We start from the raw sequence: 12,180 nt of genomic DNA, 5'->3' as shown, positions 1-12,180 counted from the left end.
TGCATCTCTCTCTCTCTCTGTGTGCTGCATCTCTCTCTCTCTCTCTCTCTCTCTCTCTCTCTCTCTCTCTCTCTCTCTCTCTCTCTCTCTCTCTCTCTCTCTCTCTCTCTCTCTCTCTCCCTGTCCCTCTCTCTCTGATGGAAAGGACATTTCTGATCCTGCAGGTATTGGAAAGTATGCTGTTTCCTTTTATAAGGATCTTTACAGTGCTGATCCTGTGCATGAAGTTGAAATGGAGTAATTTCTGACTGATTTACCATCTTGTTAATGTGAGGGGGCCTTGCTCAAACCTATTAGTGTGGTAATACAATGTGCTGCCTGGGAAGCATGCAACGCAAATTAAGTACACCCAGGTACTTGAGAAAAAAGGTTCCCTCTGCGGCGCACCAAAGTATATGTAAATTATATTTAATTCAAAAACATTCTAAAATAAATGGCACCCACATACATAGACAATACTAAGAAAAAATTCCATAAAAAGCTGGAACTAGGTATTTCAACATATCAACCTGTCGTGACTTTAATATACAACTCCAAGAAACTGAATCAAGAAAGGTTATGCCACATACTGTCCCGGCCAGCTCTAACCTAACGCGGCTGCCTCCGCGGGTTAAAAATAGCTGCGGATGGCGCGCGGCAATCTTCGGCCGGTTTTCCCGCGCCTCGGGCGCTTTCAATAGTAAGTGCCATTAGCGCTTTTCTACTGAAGCGGCCGCCGCGCGGGAAACTCCGTTTCAAACGGAGAAAAGCCCCGCGGTTAGCCCGCTATGCACCCGGCCCCGCTCCCGGCAAGCTTTAGAATAAAGCTGGCCGTGACAGTAGGTGTAAAGCAAATTATTAATGCTAGATGGTGGTACTGTCTACTTGTCCCTAAGTAGTGTAAAGTGGGATGAGACCACATATAGACCCCACAATAGCTTTGAGTAGATAATAAATGTTTTTCTATGCGACGCCTAAAGCAGTACTTGTAGTCACCATATTGGTGTCTGAGCACAACCTTAATACTAAGTGGTGGTATTGTCTGTGTCCCTAAATAGTGTTTTGTCTTATGCTCTGATTATAAAATTCTGGCAAAGGTTTTATCAAATCGCTTTAAAACATATTTGGGGTCCATTGTGAATACAGATCAGTCTCATTGTGTTCCTCGGTGGTCTATTTTTGATAAGAGATATTTTGGAGGTTGGGAAAGATTTTTCATTTAAATTTTGGTCTTATTTCTTTAGGCCAGGAAAAGGCCTTTGACGGAGTTGATCATTGTTATTTGTTTAAAACCATGCATTCTTTTGGATTTGGACAAGTTTTCATTTCTTATGTCCAGTTGTTATATTCTACAGTGTACTTAAATGATTTGCATAGGCGCCACAGTTGTTATATTCCTTCATTTATAGTGTTTTGAAAATGAATGGTGGGCTGAGCTGTCCTTTCCCAGTAGAGAGAGGGATAAGGCACGGGTGCTCTCTCTCTGATTTGCTTTACACTCTGGCTATTGAACCTTTTCTAGTTACGCTCCGGAAATGCTTATCGGAGATTGCTATACCTTGTATACCAGATGTTAGGCCTGTGAAGGTCTCGGCTTATGCGGATGATGTATCTGTGTTTATTCATGATGACGATGATCTTCAGGTTCTTGGCTCCTGCATTGAGACCTTTGAACGAGTAGCTTCAGCAAAAATAAACTGGGCAAAGTGTGACACTTTGTTACTTGGTAGCTGGCTTGGTTGTAATCCACCTTTTTTAGTAGGATTAATCATTCTATCTAGAAAAGTTAGGTACAGTTTACAGGAAGTAAAGAATGTGTTGCCATTTTCTTAAAAAGTATCATTTAATTATTTCAAATGAATACGCCCCTATTTAATGTATCCGAGAGCAGCACATATTCAGCCTTAGGCCTCGGGCATAGACACTTTGCCCGTGCGGAGGCGCGCTGAGGCTCAGGAAAAGCGGTGCTTTCCCTGGCCTTAAAGCGCGCCGTCCGTGGGCGTGTCTGGGGGCGGGCCAGTGACGTCACAGAGCTGTTTCGCCCTCATTGGGCGAACCGCTCACGTGACCGGCCCTGCGCTCCGGCGAGCACCAAATCTGAAATTTTGTTAAGACACACGCTTCCGCAAGCGTGCGGGAGCCCCTGCTAAAGCCGCTCTCGTTGCGGCTGCAGGGGCTCAGTGCTGAGCATGAGCGCGCCTCAGCACGGATCAGCAAGGCTGATCCTACTATGTCCCAGGCCTTACTTTGTAATAGAGACCAACTGTGCAGACATCAAGTGCCATCTCAAATGTAACAAGAGTACAGTACTAGGGGTGGGAAGGTGTACGAAAAGCTCATACTCTTCCAATAGTTGTGCACATCAAGTGTGTAGACTACTGCAATAGTCCCAAGCCATCAGTTTGAAACTCCTTCTGGTAACAATACACGCTGCAATAGCCAAGACACATTCCTACTTCATTACTGCTTCCATTAGAAGACAATCAAACAGACCCATTTATTGTAGCATATTCTCTCGTCATTACCTCAGTAAAAATATGCCGCATCCTATCTGTGCAATCGGAATTTCATGCTCACTTATCCACGGGCAATTTTGGTGCAGGCTGGGTCTCTGCAGTTATACTTACTTTATGAAGTTTCAAGATCATTGGTCTTGTAACTACATCACTCCTGAGTTAGCTGTGCCGGCAAGAGAAAAATGCCACTTCAAAGTAATATCTTATTTCAAAGACACCCTGGGAGAAGCAGGGCATGGTTTAGTTATTTTTGTGAAATGACATAATTTCGAGACATGGAATACGTGGGTTTCAAAACCATTTGTTTTCAAAGAGAAGTACTGCTTTCGTTATGAGGTTTTCAGGCAGTGTGTTGCAGAAGGGTTCTTATGGTGATATGTATCTGATAAGCCTTTCAGATGGGATGTCGGATGCCATCAGACTTCCGGGTAGCAGCAGACGAGTATAACTTTCCATAGTATCTGGCTGCAGTAGCCCACAACATGCTGATGAAAGACATCTGAGCATTTAGGGACTCAAAGGGAAGGGTTAAACAGAAGTAGTGCTGATTTTGAATGTAAAATGTCATAAGTTGTGTGATGGCAAACTGCAATGGAAATATGGGTATACAGTATAGGGCATCTTTAATTATATAAGCTGTATGAGTAGCATGGACCACTTTATCACTGGAATGGGCTAGTCTAACCCCTTGGAGAGGATCCACTTTCTATCACAAAGTAGAGGTTGTAAAAAAATGACTTTCTGATATTTAGGATCTGGCTTCACCTTGACATATATAAAAAAACATTTACCAACATTTACCATCCTTGCGTTTTTTCTTATGCAAAGAGAGCCAATTACTTTAACCACGGTGCCTGCCTCAATTCCGAAATGCACATCGCTTGTGATTCAGGAGTGTTGTATACTTCTTCCTATTGTAATCTAGACTGGAGCATACTTAAATTGACATTTCTTAAGATAAAATAGAGTTTACCTAACTAAGGCCTCGTTCAGTGTGCCGGCTTCGGAGGGGGGGCGTGCTTACGGGCGGGCGGACGTTCGAAACAAACTGTTTAAAGTTAATATTGGTTGTCAGGGTAGCAGCTGCCCTGTCGCCGAAGTACGGAGTTGACGCTGGCTACAGTTTCAATAAACAACTCAAGTTGTTTTTTGAAGCTGCAGCAGCGTCACTGGTACTTCGGCAGCCAATGAAATCATTCTTGAGAATGATTTCAACACAGCAACACCAATCCCTAAGCTGCTGTCTGTCGCCCTGCCTCCTGAAAGCTTGAAAAGTTCTGCTGGGGATGATGTGCACACACCGCCAGCAGACTGACGCGCGCATGCGCGATCACGCGCCCTCCACCTCCTGTCTCTGGCACCCTGAACTCGGCCTAAACTGTCAACAGCCTCCACTGTACTTCCCAAAAAAAAGTTACAAAGTTTTAAGCTAAACATAAGCATCTTTAAGGATTTGCCATGTTAGAACCTCTTTTCCATTTTCAATACAGTATGTGTTTCTGCGGTGACGGTACCCATGCAGAAGAAACCTACACTATGATTTAGTCTATGAAGAATTCTCTTATTTGTTCATTAAAAGGTATCACAACCGATGGCAAATATGCACTACTCAGGGACCTGTATGCACTACTCAGGGACCTGAATGCACTACTCAGGGACCTGAATGCACTACTCAGGGACCTGAATGCACTACTCAGGGACCTGAATGCACTACTCGGGGACCTGTGTGCACTACTCAGGGACCTGTATGCACTACTCAGGGACCTGAATGCACTACTCAGGGACCTGAATGCACTACTCAGGGACCTGTGTGCACTACTCAGGTACCTGTATGCACTATTCAGGTACCTGTATGCACTACTCAAGGACCTGTATGCACTACTCAAGGACCTGTATGCACTACTCAAGGACCTGTATGCACTACTCAAGGACCTGTATGCACAACTCAAGCAACTGTATGGTTATTAGAGCTTTTAACCACAATATTAATTTCATAATTTTAGGTGTGTTTGCCAAATGTAAAAATTTAGACTCAGAAGCCTAACTGTAATAGGAACTTGGCAAATAATACAGAACACAAAACAAAATATGAAACTTGTGAAACATAGCCTCCCGTCAGTTACTTCTTTTTCTGGGCCTTTCCTCTATCTAATCCTGTTAGTGCAGGCTGTGGAAAGGTTAAATCCTTTATTAGGCCTGTGTGTGTGTGTTCCAGCCTTGAATAATGTATCAGTATTCAATGGCAGGCTTAGCAACTCTGAGGATGTCAATCTGAGGGGTGGATATTGGTTGGAACGCCCCCTGATGTGTGTGGGCCAATCTGTATCCGGCTCTGGCTTGCTATGAGTCAGAGTCAGAGACACTCCCCTAGGATGTTCAAATTAGAGACATCTTCCCAAATTGTGAGTTAGTTCAGTTAGTCAAGAGAGTTAGAGAGAAGATATTCTATGAGGAAACTGTCTCCCTCTTTCCCCCGTGCTGGGTGGGAAGGGAAAGGATACCATGCGGCTTAGGCAGAGGAGAAAGGAAAGATCATGGAAGTCTGTTTCTCTGTATTGGAGCTGCCTATGAATAAATACAGAAAAGACATTGCTGTGTGTGAGTTCCTGTCTCTGGTATGAAGGAGTGTCAGTGGGGGTCCATCCCCTGAAGATCTACAGGGGATCCTCGCTGGCTGAAGGCGCTGTGCACCATCAAGAGATATCAAGGTAATCTGTCCCTCCTGTTCCCTGTCCTTGCTCTCCCCACACCACCGCGGAGCCCTCAGCCCTCCTGTTATCAGCAGGTCACAGCACCAAAACCACCTGAAAGTAGCCGAGAAGGAGTGTACCCCAAATCTCACTTGGGGGGGGGGCTATGATAAAAGGCTTATATTTGCATAAGAGAAAATACATCAGAGTTTGAAAATCGAAAGTGCATTTATAAAGAGATTTTCAGAAAATAGATATACATCAATAATTCTCTGTAGAGAGCAATGGGTGATTTCACTATGTGTTCAATGTGGCAATGGAAAAGTAAAGCAAATTGTGAAGAAAATGATTTTACATTGAAGTGCCAGTGTCTTCTCTGGATGGAAATATAGCCTTCAATTGTACCTAAAAGAGACTCCTAGTGGATAAACATCTAAAGACACAAGAGATCACTTCAAGTGTGTACCAGACCCAAATTCCTGCAGACAGGGATTACATCAGCTGCATGGCACCTGGGACAACAATTGGTCATGCCATGCTAAACCTGTGGTCTGATACCTAAAGATAACAAGAAAGGTGGATATCTGTTGTGAGGATCATCTCTGTTACTGCAATCCAAAAACAAGAGCATCCCCCTTATGTTTAGCTTTTTCCCGTTAACATACATTATGTGGCCTGTATAGAGGGAATGATTGCACCCCAGAACCAATACATAACCAACTCTGCGGCAAGAGGCAGGGTTATACATACATTCTGAAATCAACATGAAGGACCAATTCCATGTATTGACTGACCTCTACTAATGGTCTCGGCTTGCGCTCCACAGAAAATCTGAAGTGACAGAGTTCACAGTAGCTGGTGTTGGAAGATGAAAGCCAGTGCTCCAGGCAGCTGCGATGTATTGTCCCTAGAGTTCCGTTACATTCACATGGAGAGAGGAGGTCTTCTTGGGTGCTTCCTTCATGGCATATCCTGCACATTGGCCGGTCATTAAAGGTGCTGCAAGAGAAGCAAATCATTTTTGTAATCACAAAGAAACGTCCTTATGTTGTTTATACATCCCCTTCAATTTTGAATTATGCTTTGGAGACACTGTGCCATAAACCTTAATATATATTTCATTTCAAAGATTTGGTGGCTACCTAAAGGAGGTTGTTTGAGCACCTTCTCTTGGCAGGTGGACTTGGGAGCAGTAGAAACTATTTGTTTTGTGATGCAGCCTTAAAGATTCAGGGGTGATATTTCAAACCCTCAAATGTAAAGTTACAGGATTTCTAAGTTAGTGATTTCATGGAGTACGGAAAAAGTGGCGCTAATAATTTAAATGGGAAACCCACTTTGCTCAAATAAAACACATATAATAATGCTTAAAGCAGAAGCATAGGTGGAAAGCTGAGGGGACCTCCTGGCTCCCAAGATACATACATACCTATAAAGATAGCGGGAGAATCGTCGTCTCCAGGGGAAACAAAATGGCGGTTTAAATGGCAAGACGCAGACCAATAGGAAGCTGCGACGGATGACATTGCGGCTTGCTATTGGCCCACATGACATAGGTGATTTAAGCAACCTAGAAGTACTGGCACTAGCATTCCCATTTTGTATCTCTAAAACCATGTGCTTACTTAAAGGGCAGGTTTGCTAACTGAAAACAACAAACGGTGACAAGATACTTCTTAATACACTTAGTTATACATACAAAGCTACTTACATTACTCACAGTGAGGATCCGAGTCAGAACTCTGAAGAACCTGCTTCTAGAACACTGGGTGGAGCCATAAGTACCCTCTATACTTCATATTGTGACATCACGGGTGACAAGACATAGAAGTGTGGCAATCCCTTCTGCATATTCATTCTACAGTACATCAGATGATGGGGAGGGGAGTAACCCGAGTGAGTCCACACCGTTAACCCATTAAGGCCATTGTCCCTTTATTTGCAACAGTAGTCCGCAAAGTGGGCTACATAAAAAAGGAGACCTGGGAGGAGAACTGCTACTTTAAACATGAAAAACTTTCAAATTAATTATGTTTTTTGTACAGGTGTTAGCACATTCACGTCATCCTAATTATTCAAGGCCTCTACCCCCTTGTTCTAGAACAGTTTTTTCCAACCTTTTTTTGGTTAAGGAACCGTATAATTATATTGTGAAATTCTGCAGAACCCCAATCCTCTCAAATAGCACGTCTGAGATCCGATGCATTGTAAGGAGCCCCAAACCTCTCTCATAGTGTCTGAGATCAGATTCAGTGTAAGGAACCTCAACCCTCTCTAATAGCGCGTCTGAGATCCGATGCATTGTAAGGAGCACCCAACCGCTCTAATAGTGTCTGAGATCGAATGCATTATAAGGAACCCAATCCTCTCTAGTAGCGCGCCTGATATCAGATACATTTTAAGGAACCCCAACCCTCTCTAATAGCCCGTCTGAGATCAGATGCATTGTAAATTCTGCTGTATTTGGTACAATTTTCAAATGACCTGAAAACTACAGGAACCCTTTAGGGATGCCCAGGGAACAAAAGGGGTCATAGGAACTGATGAAGTAATATTGCTGAAATAAATATACTGTTGATATAACTGATATGGACTGGGGAGGTTTTTGAAGAAGAATTGAAGGCGATGTTCTGTTTCCACTTTGTCTGTTATGTCTTTAGTGTCCAGTGTGTGTGTGTGTGTGTGTGTGTGTGTGTGTGTGTGTGTGTGTGTGTGTGTGTGTGTGTGTGTGTGTGTGTGTGTGTGTGTGTGTGTGTGTGTGTGTGTGTGGTGTAAATGAGATTCGCTCACAGTAGATTTACGACTGTGCCTGAAGTAACGCCCACATTCCTGGTATCAAGAAGTATCGGATTCCTATAGAGAGCTGTTTTAACCAGGTTTCAATGATCTGTAAGATGATTGGTTTAAGAATTAAGGAGTGGTTATTATATTCTGCCTAGTAACCTAATTTAGACAAAGAAAATATAATTTTTTTACCATTTTTCTCTCCAAAGGTGCCCCACTTTGAATCCTCATCTATAACTTCTCATTTTAAAGAATGATATCTCTGAGCAATCCAGATTTTATTTGGTATTTTGATGGTTCCTGTCGACGAGATACAGCAGCTAATTTGGTGTTTGTTCCCAGCATGATGTTTTAAACGCAAATCTCCTACCTACGGTTTTAGGGTTTTCTCATATCTAAAGGTTTCCCCATTGTATATGCCATATGTTAAAGACCTACTACAGGTTTTATTTTGACCATAAGAAGTAGCTATTGTTGCTGTGTATATATCTAAGTCTCAAAGACCCTATTCCCTCAGCAATTTTTTTTTTTTTAAATAATTTTGTATTATGAAGCTGATTAGTGGAAATCACGGGGGGCTACTCATGACATATATGTTTGGACAGGGCTCAATAGTCTCCTGGTCTTGCCATCATTTTTAATGTTATATACTGTTCACATAGCACATGGGTTATACGTGGACAGAGAGGGGATAATTAATATTGTTTCCCGTGATTGTTTCGCCCCAGGACTTGCTAAGGCAGCAACTGACTTATGTGAACAATGTGCCATCTGCAGACAATATAAAGTAGACAAAGATATCAAGCCCTCACAGATAAATTATTTTTTGCCCATGAGGCCCTTTTGGTAATCTACAGATCAATTTTATTGAGTTACCCAGGAGTTTGTATTTTCAACATGTATTGGTTATGATTTGTAATTTCATAGGATGGGTTAAGATCTACTGTACCCCTGTCTATATGCGGACGCTAAGACCGTGGTAAAGAAATTGTTACAGGAATTTATTCCTAGGTATAGATTACCATATAATATTTACTCAGACAGAGGAACATAAATGATCATCCTAAGCGACATTTATGGGGAGACTTATGACTATCAGTAGTTCAAATGAACTCATTGTTAAGGACTATGTTATTTGTAATGAAACAACTGGCAAGTATTGTACGCAACTAATAACATTTTTTGCAGCCTGTCCATGCACAGGTCAAAGTTGTACAGTTTATATTCAAGAACCTGAAAGTGCACCTAGTTGAGCCTAAAGGATCCATTTAGTCAAGTTTTCAAAAAAAACGAAAGAATAAGAACTTTGAATTCTCAAACTACTGCTGAATTGTTGTATATGTATTTTTTTCTTGTTCTATGTTTAATATTTCAAATACTAATACAGCTAAACCCCGTTATAACGCGGGTCTCGGGGTCCACCCCGAGACCACCGCGTTACTAACGGGGTCGCGGAAAAAAAATGGCCGCCGCTTTAATGCAGATTCATCCCGCGGGACAGGAGATGGGAGCGGGCATGTCCCTCCGCTCCCCGCTTCCCCCTGTCACCGCGGGACAGCCCGCGGGGCAGGAGATGGGAGCGGGGATGTCCCTCCGGTCCCCGCTTCCCCCTGTCACCGCGTGACAGGCCGCGGGGCAGGAGATGGGAGCGGGCATGTCCCTCTGCTCCCCGCTTCCCCCTGTCACCGCAGGACAGCCCGCGGGGAAGGAGATGGGAGCGGGGATGTCCCTCCGGTCCCCGCTTACCTCTGATCCCTCCATGTGCCCGGTGCTCCCGCTGCCTGCATGGAGGTGGTAGCGGGGGTTTCTTCTCCCCACCGCTGTCCCTGGCGCTCCCGCTGCCTGCGCGGGAGGAGGGGGGGGGGAGCGGGTGGTGGTGGTGCTGGTCGCAGCCTTTCCTCTGCTCAGACCCCACCCCCCGTCTGTGTAGAGTGAGAGAGTGTGTGTGTATGTATATATGGGAGAGAAAGTGTGTGTGTGTATATGGGTGTTTGTATGTGGGTGTGAGTGGGTGTAAGTGTCTGTGAGTGTGTGTAAGTGTGTGTAAGTGTGTGTAAGTGTGTGTAAGTGTCTGAGTGTGTGTGTAAGTGTGTGTAAGTGTCTGAGTGTGTGTGTAAGTGTCTGTGAGTGTCTGTGAGTGTCTGTGAGTGTCTGTGAGTGTGTGAGTGTGTGTGTCTGTGAGTGTGTGTAAGTGTGTGCAGTGTGTGTGCAGTGTGCAGTGTGTGTGCAGTGTGTCAGTGTGTGCAGTGTGAGCAATGAGCAGTGTGTGTGCAGTGTGCAGTGTGTGTGCAGTGTGTCAGTGTGTGCAGTGTGAGCAATGAGGAGTGTGTGTGCAGTGTACAGTGTGTGTGCAGTCTGTGAGTGTGTGTAAGTGTGTGTAAGTGTGTGTGAGTGTATGTGAGTGTCTAAGTGTGTGTAAGTGTCTGAATGTGTGAGAGTGTGTGTGAGTGTCTGAGTGTGTGTAAGTGTGTGCAGTGTGTGTGCAGTGTGTCAGTGTGTGCAGTGTGAGCAATGAGCAGTGTGTGTGCAGTGTGTGTGCAGTGTGTGTGCAGTGTGTCAGTGTGTGCAGTGTGAGCAATGAGCAGTGTGTGTGCAGTGTGCAGTGTGTGTAGTGTGTCAGTGTGTGCAGTGTGAGCAATGAGCAGTGTGTGTGCAGTGTGCAGTGTGTGTGCAGTGTGTGTGCGAGCAATGAGCAGTGTGTGTGCAGTGTGTGTGCAGTGTGTCAGTGTGTGCAGTGTGAGCAATGAGCAGTGTGAGCAATGAGCAGTGTGTGTGCAGTGTGAGCAATGAGCAGTGTGTGTGCAGTGTGTGTGCAGTGTGTGTGCAGTGTGTGTGCCGTGTGTCAGTGTGTGCAGTGTGAGCAATGAGCAGTGTGCAGTGTGTGTGCAGTGTGTGTGCAGTGTGTCAGTGTGTGCAGTGTGAGCAATGAGCAGTGTGTGTGCAGTGTGCAGTGTGTGTGCAGTTTGGCAGTGTGAGCAATGAGCAGTGTGTGTGCAGTGAGTGTGTGCAGTGTGTGCAGTGTGCAAAAAAAAAAAATGTAAAAAAAAAAAAAAAAAAAAAATTTTTTTTTTTTTTAAAAACGGGAGCCACGGGAAAACCGCGTTATAACCGAATTGCGGTATAACGAGGCGCGTTATAACGGGGTTTAGCTGTATCTGGCTAAGGCTCCTGACTGGAAACTACCAAACAGATCAGTGGATCCTGGTTGGATTATTATTAGGGGTTATTTATATTATTATTATTTTTTTATCTGGTAATTAAACGAAAGAATTATGAAAAATTAAAGGGCTCCACATTCTATTACTGTATATCTATGTGTGTTAGGATAGCTGGGGAAAGCAGAGGAGAGGAATTTGTTGTTAGAGTTCGCACATAGAGTGGCCATCGGGATTAATATTATATTTTGTTATCCGTGTATATATATATATTTTTAAGTGCCGCAGGAGGGGTCAGTTATATACTCATATCTATTAATATTAAAGGCCAAGTCAAGATTCAATGTGTTTATAACCATTTATATAGAAAAGTTGAACTGATAATGGTTTTATATAAGTTACAGTTAGATAGACCCCTCAATATAGTGCTGTATATCTATTCAGAAGATGCGTACATATTTATATCAAACGATAGATAGTAGTGATAGATAGAAAGATAGTATGTGTGAAAATTATACTTATTCTGTTGAGGCTTTCCATATATTTAACAATGAAAAAGCAAATAAATATTTAGTTATGATATATGCGAGGGGTTCATTTTGTTTGTTCAGGTTACCCAAGTTTAGGTACTCAAACTTGACTATGATATATGTAGGCACATCAAATGCAATTACACTATGTATTGTGATCTTTTAAATACTATTGGACAATTAATGAATTTTTACAATAGCTCAGGAGATTTTATTCCCAGTCCAGGAAAGGCAGGTTCCTGTACAGTAATAACAAAAGTATCTATAAGAGCAGAAATGTTTGTGCTATGGTGGGAGAAGGGTGTTGCATCTATGTACCTGACAATAGGGCTAATATTACCCATGATATACTACGGATAAAAGAAGTAGTGACAAAGTTGGAAGACTTTTTGAAAGTATTCTATAGCTGGGACTTGGGAATAGGCACATGGTTTGGATCACTGAGAGCGAAACTGGTGCAAGGACAGATTATATATGTATGTGCTTTTGTCGTCATATTCATTGTTATCATTTGCGTTAAAGGATT

General features: G+C 43.3%; 1 protein-coding gene across 1 annotated transcript in view; it reads right to left on the bottom strand.

Moving 5' to 3' along the window:
* MARCHF3 (membrane associated ring-CH-type finger 3) overlaps positions 1-12,180 on the bottom strand; it is a 164,204-nt gene that overhangs the window by 45,861 nt on the left and 106,163 nt on the right. The window contains exon 3 of the mRNA XM_075600461.1: positions 5,980-6,184. Within this exon, the coding sequence (XP_075456576.1) occupies positions 5,980-6,184 (205 nt within the window). The remainder of the gene's footprint in view (positions 1-5,979; positions 6,185-12,180) is intronic.

The sequence above is a fragment of the Ascaphus truei genome, chromosome 1 (assembly GCF_040206685.1).
Source record: "Ascaphus truei isolate aAscTru1 chromosome 1, aAscTru1.hap1, whole genome shotgun sequence".
Lineage (NCBI taxonomy): Eukaryota > Metazoa > Chordata > Amphibia > Anura > Ascaphidae > Ascaphus > Ascaphus truei.
Note: the sequence above shows the minus strand (reverse complement) of the source record. Positions and strands in the feature narration are given on the sequence as shown.